Source organism: Lithobates pipiens, unplaced genomic scaffold (genome assembly GCF_037356315.1).
Source record: "Lithobates pipiens isolate NorthernLeopardFrog02 unplaced genomic scaffold, aLitPip1_a1.2 Scaffold_18, whole genome shotgun sequence".
Classification (NCBI taxonomy): domain Eukaryota; kingdom Metazoa; phylum Chordata; class Amphibia; order Anura; family Ranidae; genus Lithobates; species Lithobates pipiens.
In genome coordinates this window covers 86,009,287-86,022,739 of record NW_027507758.1, presented here as the reverse complement: position 1 = coordinate 86,022,739, position 13,453 = coordinate 86,009,287, and the positions used below count along the sequence as shown (strand labels likewise).

At 44.5% G+C, this 13,453-nt stretch overlaps 1 protein-coding gene across 1 annotated transcript in view; it reads right to left on the bottom strand.

Moving 5' to 3' along the window:
• Positions 1 to 13,453, bottom strand: part of GALNT14 (polypeptide N-acetylgalactosaminyltransferase 14) — a 716,679-nt gene that overhangs the window by 80,826 nt on the left and 622,400 nt on the right. Inside the window, exon 11 of the mRNA XM_077485880.1 lies at positions 2,984 to 3,076. Within this exon, the coding sequence (XP_077342006.1) occupies positions 2,984 to 3,076 (93 nt within the window). The remainder of the gene's footprint in view (positions 1 to 2,983; positions 3,077 to 13,453) is intronic.

The window sequence follows — 13,453 nt, the reverse complement described above, 5'->3', positions numbered from 1 at the left end:
CAGTGTGCTCAAGGATTGCTCTTTAAACAGGCCCTCACCCTCTTACATAGTTACATAGTTAGTAAGGTTGAATAAAGACACCAGTCCATCCAGTTCAACCTGAGTGAGTGTCTACAGTTGTCCCTATCCCTGTACATTGCACACTCACGTCAGTCCTTACCCTCAAGGAGCCTACAGTCCAAGGTCTCCATTCATATACTGGGGCCAATTTTGGACAGAAGCCAATTAACCTACCTGCATGTTTTTGGAGCGTGGGAGGAAACCAGAGTACCTGGAGGAAGCCCACGCAGGCACAGGGAGAACATGCAAACTCCAGGCAGGTAGTGTCGTGTTTGGGATTTGAACCAGTGACCCTTTTTACTGCTAAGCGAGAGTACTAACCACTACACCACTGTGCTGCCCTACATGTGCTTGTGACAAAAAAATAGTCACCTTGTCAGTTAGGAACATGGTGTTAGATATTGAGAAAAAAGGAGCATTAACCCTTCATGCAAATGGGCAAAAGAAATGTTTGTATGCCACTGACATGGCTTTATTTATCAACAAAGCCATCTATCACCATGTTATTACCAACATGGTGATCAAAATTGATGGGGCTATTAAAGAATATCTAACTCATATACAAATCTGTATTATATTGCAGCTTACCAGCCCTTAGATGTGGTGTTTTTTTTGTTGTTTTCTATGGACTTTTCTTTCCTTTTCCTTTATTTTCACCTGGTGATTCTGCAAATAACACACATCATGTCCTAGGATGGCTCACTCTCCCACTGTATCTTTGGAGAGAGTCGTGGTGTCACTATAAACATGTCTTCCTTTGTTTGTATCTTTTAAACTGACATATACATTATCTCACAAAAGTGAGTACACCCCTCACTTTTTTGTAAATATTTTATTATATCTTTTCATGTGACAACACTGAAGAAATGACACTTTGCTACAGTGTAAAGTAGTGAGTGTACAGCTTGTATAAGTGTAAATTTGCTGTCCAGGTGTGTTTGGGGTCGTTATGTTGGAATACTGCCCTGCAGCCTAGTCTCCGAAGGGAGGGGATCATGCTCTACTTCAGTATATCACAGTACATGTTGGCATTCATGGTTTCCTCAATGAACTGTAGCTCCCCAGTGCCGGCAGCACTCATGCAGCCCCAGACTATGACACTCCCACCACCATGCTTGACTGTAGGCAAGACACACTTGTCTTTGTACTCCTCACCTGGTTGCCGCCACACACGCTTGACACCATCTGAACTAAATAAGTTTATCTTGGTCTCATCAGACCACAGGACATGGTTCCAGTAATCCATGTCCTTAGTCTGCTTGTCTTCAGCAAACTATTTGCAAGCTTTCATGTGCATCATCTTTAGAAGAGGCTTCCTTCTGGGATGACAGCCAATTTGATGTAGTGTGCGGCGTACGGTCTGAGCAATGACAGGCTGGCCCCCCACCCCTTCAACCTCTGCAGCGATGCTGGCAGCACCCATGCGTCTTTCCCAAAGATGACCTCTGGACACAACTCTGAGCTTATGCACTCAACTTCTTTGGTCGACCATGGTGAGGTCTGTTCTGAGTGGAACGTGTCCTGTTAAACCGTTGTATGGTCTTGCTGCTGCAGCTCAGTTTCAGGGCCTTGGCAATCTTCTTATAGCCTAGGTCATCTTTATATAAAGCAACAATTCCTTTTTCCAGATCCTCAGAGAGTTCTTTGCCATGAGATGCTATGTTGAACTTCCAGTGACCAGTATGAGAGAGTGAGAGCTATAACACCAAATTTAACACACCTGCTCCCCATTCACCTTGTAACACTAACGAGTCACATGACACTGGGGGGGGTGGCTAATTCAGCCCAAATTGGACATTTTCATTTAGGGGTGTACTCACTTTTGTTGCCAGCAGTTTAGACATTAATGGCTGTGTTGAATTATTTTGAGGGGACAGAAAATGTACACTGTTATAAAAGCTGTACACTCCTTTACATTGTAGCAAAGTATAAATTCTTCAGTGTTGTCACGTGAAAAGATATAATAAAATATTTACAAAAATGTGAGGGGTGTATCGGAGATACTGTATTACATTCTTGTTACTAGGTTTAGATATGATTTTAAGAGACTAACACATTTCACCCCTATATTGGAGAAGTTAATATACTTGTTTCTCTGATGGTCCATGACTCCTATCTTCCCTTTGTTCTAACTATAAATACCGTACTGGTGACCCCACAATAGGGATAAAACTTTTTTGAGGAAGGGAATTTAACAAGACACGTAGCTACTCATTAAAAGTAGAAGAAAAGAGGTTTAACCTTAAACTACATAGAGGGTTCTTTACTGTAAGAGCGGCAAAGATGTGGAATTCCCTCCACAGGTGGTGGTCTCAGCGGGGGGCATTGATAGTTTCAAAAAACTATTAGATAAGCACCTAAACGACTGCAACATACAGGGATATACATTGTAATACTGACATATAATCACACACATAGGTTGGACTTGATGGACTTGTGTCTTTTTTCAACCTCACCTACTATGTAACTATGTATGTAACTATTCATTCTCTTTTAGACCGTTCAGCATGCAACACATCTGGAAGTGTAGGGTGCCTGTGTCCCCCAACACTCTGGGTGAGTCCTGTAGTGACCCATGGTTCAGAGAATAGGTCCACAATGTGCAGCTAAAGGCTGCATTAAATGCAGATGAAGGCTGCAGCACTGGAACGTAGGGAAGGCAGGAGACACAGGCCGCTGGAAACATGACTATAATAAAATGCGGTGGGGTCAGAAGCATCTGTGAATCCTTAAATGACATTGCTTTTAATACGGTAGTGTAACAAGAGCTATGATGTGCCATGGTAACAAAAAGCTAGAGACATTTGAATGTCTGATTTGAAAGACAAAACATAAAGGTCCTTTTTACCATCTTACTGAATAAATACTTAGGAGTCTTACTCTTTATTCTATAAAAGAGGCTGGCAGTTCTGTAGATACATACTCTCCATAGGGTCTCCCTTGGGCGGCCGGGCGTGCTGCATAGTAATGGTTTTTGAATTCATCCATCCATACCTCTGCCGTGCGTTTGGTGTTCCTGGAGGGTGACAGAAAAGCACTTATCAGTAATGTTTGCCTTCTATGTCAAAGTTGTCATTGCAGAATACAGACAGCCTTGAAATTACAAACAGATTCACAGTCAGAATAAAATATTTTCACAGCTCCCCACAATCCAGAATAATAATGATGAAAATAAATTGTAACTCCACCCCTAAGGTGATGTTTCTGCTTTGGATGGAGTGGGGAGGGTTTAAACCCTAGATGTGTCTTTAAAGCTGTCAGGGAATCCAACAAGGGAAACCCACCCTATCAATGATAGCCTCAAATTGGAACTTAGGCTATGCTATTGTATCACTGTCAATGCCATGTCCCCTCATATATCCCTGTGTGGAATCACTAGAGGGCACAGGAAACATTATCAATTTACTATAGTAGATTCTTCAAAGGACTGTTCAAAGGATTCACTTACTCCACTAATAAAAGCCACTTGCTGAAACAGGCTGCTCTGGGGATGGGTAATGATCATCAAATACCACTACTGGTGAGATGCATACAAGCGAAGAACCTTATTTTGTGCAGATGATCTCTAATAACACTTTCTATCACAAGGACTAGTAAGGTAATGGACGGCAATTAATTGTAGCACGACCCCCTTGGGGACTGCTTGGATTTACCTGCTCATCTGCATCACCATGACCCTGTAAACATTCCAACCCACCTGACACTCTGGGTTCAGACATCTTTGCACCACCTTGAAGTAATAAGTCAAACAACTCAGTGCGCTTACATTCTATCAACATTTACTGTGTACTTTAAAGAAGATCTAGTTGCACAGAAGAGGTAATCGATCAGCTGAGCTCTGGATAACAGTCCTAGCTCAGCAGAATTCCTCTATAATAATTCAAGTTAAGGCAGTTTGGCAATAACAACATATTATATACAAATATGTACAATACCACTTGAACATGAATACCACTGAAAGGATAAGCAAGAGTTAAGAATTAATTCTGGCAATACTTCTAAAGGGAAACCCAGGCCGGCCTATTTAACCTGTAATCCTAATGAGAGATCAAGCAAACAAGAATGGTATGACTGCCCTTTAAGCAGTAATGACAGTAATGTCCCAGTTGCAGGCCTGATGATCTTCACCGGCAGTCAGAGCTCATTAACTATATCCAATAAGGTGCAGTAACAAGGCAATAGTATTTATTGGGGTTGTTGAGACTAAAGGTGTCTATGTACAGTGTTCAAATAGACAAGGGAAGAGGATGCGTTGGCAGCTGCTTTGCTAGTACCCTGAGCCTGGGTGAGAGAGAATGAGGAGGATGAAGAGGGCTTGGTCATCCACTCTACCAAGTCTTCAGCATGATGCGGCTCAACCCATCCAGCTGCCAAAAATAAGGACAAGCGTGTCCCATGGCCACGTGCTGATGACGATGCACCGCGTCCACGACCAGCACTGTTGTCTCTAGTCACAGTGCCTGCTTGCCCTCTTTTATTGGCTTGTGCCTGTCTGCCTCTCCTTGTTGGCCTTCCAGACATGGTAATGGCCTGCAGGGAGATGGGAAAACCAGCAATGGGGTAGTGTATATTGTGCAGGAGGCACAAAAAACCCACTAACTCCTGCAGATGCCTTTATTATAGAACACCAGCAATAAAGGGCAGATACAGGTGTATATTGTTCTGTGCTGGAGGCACACAACACCCACTAACTCCTACAGATGCCTTTATTATAGAACACCAGCAATAAAGGGTAGATATAGGTGTATACTGTGCTGTGCTGGAGGCACACAACACCAACTAACTCCTGCAGATGGCTCAATTAGAGAAGAGCAATATAGGTAGCTACAGATGTATACTGCGCTAGAGGCACGCAACACTAACTCCTGCAGATGGCAGATGGCTCAATTAGAGAACAGTGACAAAGGGTAGATACAGGTGTATTCTGCGTTGCAGGCACACAGACAACACCCAGTCACCCACTAACTCCTGCAGAGGGCAGATGGCTCAATTAGAGAACTGCAACAAAGGATAGATACAGGTGTATTCTGCAGTGCAGGCACACAGACAACACCCAGTCATCCACTAACTCCTGCAGATGGCAGATGGCTCAATTAGAGAACTGCAACAAAGGGTAGATACAGGTGTATTCTGCGGTGCAGGCACACAGACAACACCCAGTCGCCCACTAACTCCTGCAGATGGCTCAATTAGAGAACAGCAATGAAGGGTAGATACAGGTGTATTCTGTGGTGCAGGCACACAGACAACACTCAGTCGCCCACTAACTCCAGCAGATGGCTCAATTAGAGAACATCAACAATGGGTAGATACAGGTGTATACTGCGGTGCAGGCACACAGACAACACCCAGTCGCCCACTAACTCCTGCAGATGGCAGATGGCTCAATTAGAGAACAGAAACAATGGGTAGATACAGGTGTATTCTGCGGTGCAGGCACACAGACAACACCCAGTCGCCCACTAACTTCTGCAGATGGCAGATGGCTCAATTAGAGAACAGAAACAATGGGTAGATACAGATGTATTCTGTGGTGCAGGCACACAGACAACACCCAGTCGCCCACTAACTCCTGCAGATGGCAGATGGCTCAATTAGAGAACAGCAATTAAGGGTAGATACAGGTGTATTCTGCGGTGCAGGCACACAGACAACACCCAGTCATCCAGTAACTCCTGCAGATGGCAGATGGCTCAATTAGAGAACTGTAACAAAGGGTAGATACAGGTGTATTCTGCGGTGCAGGCACACAGACAACACTCAGTCAAGCACTAACTCCAGCAGATGGCTCAATTAAAGAACAGCAACAATGGGTAGATACAGGTGTATACTGCGGTGCAGGCACACAGACAACACCCAGTCGCCCACTAACTCCTGCAGATGGCAGATGGCTCAATTAGAGAGCAGCAACAATGGGTAGATACAGGTGTATTCTGCTTTGCAGGCACACAGACAACACCCAGTCGCCCACTAACTCCTGCAGATGGCAGATGGCTCAATTAGAGAACAGCAACAATGGGTAGATATAGGTGTATTCTGCGGTGCAGGCACACAGACAACAACCAGTCGCCCACTAACTCCTGCAGATGGCAGATGGCTCAATTAGAGAACAGCAACAATGGGTAGATACAGGTGTATTCTGCGGTGCAGGCACACAGACAACGCCCAGTCGCCCACTAACTCCTGCAGATGGCAGATGGCTCAATTAGAGAACAGCAAAATGGGTAGATACAGGTGTATTCTGCGGTGCAGGCACACAGACAACACTCAGTCGCCCACTAACTCCTGCAGGTGGCAGATGGCTCAATTAGAGAACAGCAACAATGGGTAGATACAGGTGTATTCTGCGGTGCAGGCACACAGACAACACCCAGTCGCCCACTAACTCCTGCAGATGGCAGATGGCTCAATAAGAGAACAGCAACAATGGGTAGATACAAGTGTATTCTGCCGTGCAGGCACACAGACAACACCCAGTCGCCCACTAACTCCTGCAGATGGCAGATGGCCCAATTAGAGAACAGCAACAATGGATAGATACAGGTGTATTCTGCGGTGCAGGCACACAGACAACACCCAGTCGCCCACTAACTCCTGCAGATGGCAGATGGCTCAATTAGAGAACAGCAACAATGGGTAGATACGGATGTATTCTGTGGTGCAGGCACACAGACAACAACCAGTCGCCCACTAACTCCTGCAGATGGCAGATGGCTCAATTAGAGAACAGCAACAATGGGTAGCTACAGGTGTATTCTGCGGTGCAGGCACACAGACAACACACAGTCGCCCACTAACTCCTGCAGATGGCAGATGGCTCAATAAGAGAACAGCAACAATGGGTAGATACAGGTGTATTCTGCCGTGCAGGCACACAGACAACACCCAGTCGCCCACTAACTCCTGCAGATGGCAGATGGCCCAATTAGAGAACAGCAGCAATGGGTAGATACAGGTGTATTCTGCGGTGCAGGCACACAGACAACACCCAGTCGCCCACTAACTCCTGCAGATGGCAGATGGCTCAATTAGAGAACAGCAACAATGGGTAGATACGGATGTATTCTGCGGTGCAGGCACACAGACAACACCTAGTCGCCCACTTACTCCTGCAGATGGCAGATGGCTCAATTAGAGAACAGCAAAATGGGTAGATACAGGTGTATTCTGCGGTGCAGGCACACAGACAACAACCAGTCGCCCACTAACTCCTGCAGATGGCAGATGGCTCAATAAGAGAACAGCAACAATGGGTAGATACAGGTGTATTCTGCCGTGCAGGCACACAGACAACACCCAGTCGCCCACTAACTCCTGCAGATGGCAGATGGCCCAATTAGAGAACAGCAGCAATGGGTAGATACAGGTGTATTCTGCAGGGCAGGCACACAGACAACACCCAGTCGCCCACTAACTCCTGCAGATGGCAGATGGCTCAATTAGAGAACAGCAACAATGGGTAGATACAGGTGTATTCTGCGGTGCAGGCACACAGACAACACCCAGTCGCCCACTAACTCCTGCAGATGGCTCAATTAGAGAACACTCAGAACAGCAATGAAGGGTAGATACAGATGTATTGTGCGGTGAAGACACACAGACAACATCCACTAACTCCTGCAGACGCCGGAACACTACACAAGACCACCGCGCTGGTGGCCTTATATAGTGTGGGGAGTGTACTACACAGCCTGAGCTATAATTGGCCACAGGCATCCTGCCTGTGGCCAATCATGGCTCTCCTCGCTGCCGGCACTGTGATTGGCCAAGCATGTGGGGTCACAGTGCACGCTTGGCCAATCATGAGCCAGCAATGCACTGCGATGATGCAGTGCATTGTGGGCCGTGAGCGCCACGCGAATTTGGCGCGAATGGCTCACAGAGTTCTGGCTTCGCCGAACGGGCGAACAGCTGGTGTTCGAGTCAAACATGCGTTCGACTCCAACACCAAGCTCATCCCTAGTGACTATCACCTGATGCAGAGCACAAAGTGAGAGTTGTCCCACTGCTGAGTTGATGCTGGAGAGATGTCTGACAAACAGCAAGCAGTGCTAGGCCCTTCTCGGCCAAGTTGGAATGTTGTACACCACGTGGTAGGCCGCAGCCTCACTCTCCCTGCATGGAGAGGCCCGTCACACACAAGCCCCAGGAAGAAGAAAGCGTGGGACGGGTCTCTGGCCTCTTTTATAGCTTTTACCAGCAATCTCCCTGATAGAGAAAGGTCCCTGGGATATGTAGTCCAGGTGTATATTCATGCTGAGAGATTTCCATTCTGAGGAACTACTAATCCCACAATCCCTTTGGTTTGGCTCACAAATATGATGTCAGTTAGTGACACTTGGCACTAGAGGGGCAATACGATATATAGAAATGACAGGGAATCGCCATACCTTGCAATTGTAGTCCACATTGCTACATCATTTTATTCCATCCTTCGAAATATTATCAATTTCAATTGGCAAAGATTGATTGTGGAACTGTGACTTATCATGAAGGCAAACCTCTACTCTGGCAGAGAAAACAACATGATCAATGCCTTTGTGAGGGAACTGGAGTGAGTCCTAATTTCCCAAGAGATGGTACAGTTCTAATGCCTTTAGCAAAATCAAGGCTGTTTCAATAGATTATGTTTAGTTTTTGAGTAAAGGCCAAGAGTTCCCTAGAAACTCTGAAACCCAACACACCCTGAGTTGAAAATGATGACCAGTTACTTGGATGTGGGCTCTGACCTGCCCCTCCCGAGCCACATTATTTTTTTCTTTGCCTGCTCACCGCAGTGATGAGCCAATAAGGAGACATAGAAGGGATTGTGCACAAAAGCTAATTGCATGTGCATAAGAGAAGGCCCTGGTTTTGAAGTTCCTGGGATGCTCTATGGCAGCTTTTCTCAGATTTTTTGCTACAGAGCAACCCTTGAAATAATTAGATCTCAGGGAACTCCTGCTAAAATGGTCAGATCTACAGCTCACGGTCCATAATTCAGTCCACACCAGTGGTGTGGTGCACTGGAGACAGGCCCACTTACACTGGTGGTTAGTGGAAAGAATGTTCAATACAATTTTGGCCAGTGTAGTGCCTCCATGGTCACTGGCGCCAGCAGTAACATACCTGGAAGACAAGAGGAGAAGCTATTTGGAGAAGCTCCCATACTGCTGGCTCTGCGGAGCAGGATTGCCATAATTATACAGAAACCATCAGATAGAAGATCACTCTATCACTGCTTTTTGCTCAAGCAACCATAACAGCCTCTGGATGAACCCAAGCATTCCACAGAATCCTGGTTGAGAAAGGCTGCTTTATCTGAATCCCTGTGCAGGCACCTTGGCTGCTATGATACAAAAGTGTTGGTTTTTGCCGGTAGTGGGTTTGCAGGGTATGCTAATTGCCTGTGTGAATGAGGCAGATCTGGTCATACATGTCTCCTCTCTTCCTCTGGCACTACAAGTAGGGCACTTAAGATGAAGGGTGTGACTGTTACTCAGCTCTGCAAGGAAAGGGCACTGGAGGGTAGAATCTTATTTATGCTATGAGAATAAGGTATTGCCAAGCAAAAACTAATTAAAAATGAAAAGACAGAGCAATACAGGACTAAATGGAGAAAAAAAGGTGTGATACTTTAATTAGGCTTTAAGACAAAGTGTAATATTTTTGAAGAAATATTGACAATGTGTAGCATATGTTAAACGGTGGAAGGCGGTGGAGCCTCACCGTTACACGCAGGAAAACTTTGCATGAGATCTGGAAGTTGGAATGTAAATGAGCGTTTCTTCATTAGGCATGCACCTGCTGTTCACTCTCTCAGAAATTAATTATGGCGGGATACGGGAAGATGGCAGAACACTTTCTCCACTGTGTCACACTCACAACACCTGCCATGCAATCTCTGCATAATAATATCTTCTCCCCCCTTCCTTCCAACCTTTGCAGGTGGGCTAGAGAACAGGGCCAGGTCAGGAGAAAGAGCTTCAAAAGAAAAGTTGTCTTTTAGTTTTCTCAATCATCTGTACCAACATAATATTTTAACAAGAAAGCTTGGTTTTGTACTTTTTTTTTTTTTATGCGATTTGGGTATACATGCAGAGCTGCTTTAAAGTGGTTCTAAAGGCAGAAGTTATTTTTTTACCGTAATGCATACTCTGCAACTAGCACCCCCCAGACCCCCTAAATACTTACCGAACCTGATCTCAATCCAGCGATGTGAACAAGAGCAGAGGCACTCTCTCCCTCCTCATTGGCTTAGACACATCAGCAGGAGCCAATGGCGCCAATACTGTCAATCGCAGCCAAAAAGGAGGACGGGGGCGGGGCTGAGCTGCGCTCTGTGTGTCTTATGGGTATTTATATATATATATATATATATATATATATATATATATATATATATTTTTTTTTTTTAGCATACTGTCACTAGTCAGTTTTCCTGATTGCTGCAGCACCATTCATACTGCTCTGGTAACAGTATGCACAAAACAAAAATGTGAAAAAAAAACATTCTTATTAAAACTTAAAATTACTCACCTTACATTCTTCTTACTAAATACATTGGGGTTTCTACTTTCCAAAAATAAGTTATTTTGTAGGTATTTGTGCTGTCCTGGCATGTTAGGGCCTCAAGAAATGGGATGGGCCACCAGGATTGATCAATTTTCAGATATAAAGCTGGTAAAATAAGCATTGAAGACATCACCCTTTTTCTAGGTAAATATATTTCTAAAGGTGCTATTGACATGAAATTTCAACTTCACCACATGTTGATAACAACCCATGCAATCCACACATACAAAGAAACCAAAACAAAAAAGTTCAGAAATTAAGTTATGTGTAATAAAATGGAATAACATAGGGACAAAGTATTGAATACATAAAGAAAGTGAGGTGCAAAAAGGCATGGAAAGTCAAAACACCAGCTGAAATCTATCAGTAATTAGAAAGCAATCCTGCAAATTAATATTAGCTGGTTCAGTCACAACTGATGGCCTGTAAAAAGGTGTCACACAAGAAACATCTCGTGATGGGTAAAAGCAAAGAGCTCTCGCAAGATCTTGGCAACTTTATTGTTGAAAAACATACTGATGGCTACAGAAGGATTTCTAAACGTCTGAATGTTCCAGTGAGCACTGTTGGGGCCATAATCCAGAATTAAAAAGAACATTTCACCATAAATCGGTCACGACCAGGTGCTCCTCACAAGATTTCTGACAGAGGAGTGAAAATAATTATCAGAACAGTTGTCCAAGAGCCAAGGACCACTTGTGGAGAGCTTAAGAAAGACCTGGAATTAGCAGGTACAATTGTTTCAAAGAATACAAAAAGTAATGAACTCAACCTTCATGGCCTGTTTGCACTCCCACCACACAAGACTCCATTGCTGAAGAAAAAGCATGTTGAAGCTCATTTAAAGTTTGATGCGCATCATTTAGACAAGCCTGTGAAATACTGGGAGAATAAAGTCTGGTCAGATGAGACCAAAATTGAACTCTTTGGATGCCATAATACACACCATGTTTGGAGGTCAAATGGCACTGCACATCATCCCAAAAACACCACCATACCAACAGTGAAGTTTGGAGGTGGGAGCATCATGGTGTGGGGCTGTTTTTCAGCATATGGCACTGGCAAACTTCATATCATTGAAGGAAGGATGAATGGAAAAATGTACCAAGACATTCTTGAAAAAAATCTGCCGCCATCTACCAGGATGATGGAGATGGAAGAGAGGGTGGACATTCCACCAAGACAATGATTCCAAACACAAAGCCAAAAGCCAAGGAAACTCTCGATTGGTTTCAAAGAAAGAAAATAAAGCTGTTAGAATGGCTCAGCCAATCACCTGACTTGAATCCAATAGAAAATCTATGGAAAGAAATAAAGATCAGAGTTCACAGAAGAGGCCCACAGAGCCGTCAAGATTTGAAAACGGTTTGTGTTTTGTTCCAAGTATTAAATAGATTTCAGTTAGCGTGTTCAATACTTGTTCCCTGTGATATTCTATTTTATTACATAGAACTTCATTTCTGAACTTATTTGTTTTGGTTTCTTTGTTTGTATGGATTGCATGGGTTGTTACTGACATGTGGTGAAAATGTCATGTCAATAGCAACTTTAGAAATAAATGTACCTAGAAAAATGATGATGTGTTCAATGCTTATTTTCCCCGCTATATACAGTATCTCACAAAAGTGAGTGCACCCCTCACATTTTTGTAAATATTTTATTATACCTTTCATGTGACAACACTGAAGAAATTATACTTTGCTACAATGTAAAGTAGTGGGTGTACAGCTTGTATAACAGTATAGCTGTACCCTCAAAATAATTCAACACACAGCCATTAATGTCTAAACTGCTGGCAACAAAAGTGAGTACGACCCTAAGTGAAAATGTCCAAATTGGGTCCAAAATGTCAATATTTTGGGTGGCCACCATTATTATTCAGCACTGCCTTAACCCTCATGGGCATGGAGTTCACCAGAGCTTCACAGGTTGCCACTGGAGTCCTCTTCCACTCCTCCATGCTCAATAAGGTTTAGGTCTGGAGACATGCTTGGCCAGTCCATCACCTTTACCCTAAGCTTCTTTAGCAAGGCAGTGGTCATCTTGGAGGTGTGTTTGGGGTCATTATCATGTTGGAATACTGCCCTGCGGCCCAGTTTCCGATGGGAGAGGATCATGCTCTGCTTCAGTATGTCACAACATATGTCATGTTGGCATTCATGGTTCCCCCAATGAACTGTAGCTCCCCAGTGGCGGCAGCACTCATGCAGCCCCAGACCATGACACCCCCACCACCATGCTTGACTATAGGCAAGACACACTTGTCTTTGCACTCCTCACCTGGTTCCCGCCACACAAGCTTGATTTCATCTGAACCAAATAAGTTTATCTTGGTCTCATCAGACCACAGGACGCGGTTCCAGTAATCCATGTCCTTAGTCTGTTTGTCTTCAGCAACTTCAGGCTTTCTTGTGCATCATCTTTAGAAAAGGCTTCCTTCTGGGATGACAGCCAGGGAGACCAATTTGATGCAGTGTGCGGTGTATGGTCTGAGCACTGACAAGCTGACCCCTCACCCCTTCAACCTCTGCAGCAATGCTGGCAGCATTCATGCGTCTATCTCCCAAAGACAACCTCTGGATATGACACTGAGCATGTACACTCACCTTCTTTGGTTGACCATGGTGAGGCCTGTTCTGAGTGGAACCTGTCCTGTTAAACTTCTCTATGGTCTTGGCCACCATGCTGCAGCTCAGTTTCAGGGTCTTGGCAATCTTCCTATAGCCAACACCATCTTTATGTAGAGCAACAATTCTTTTTTTCAGATCCTCAGAGAGTTCTCTGCCATGAGGTGCCATGTTGAACTTACAGTGACCAGTATGAGAGAGTGAGAGTGATA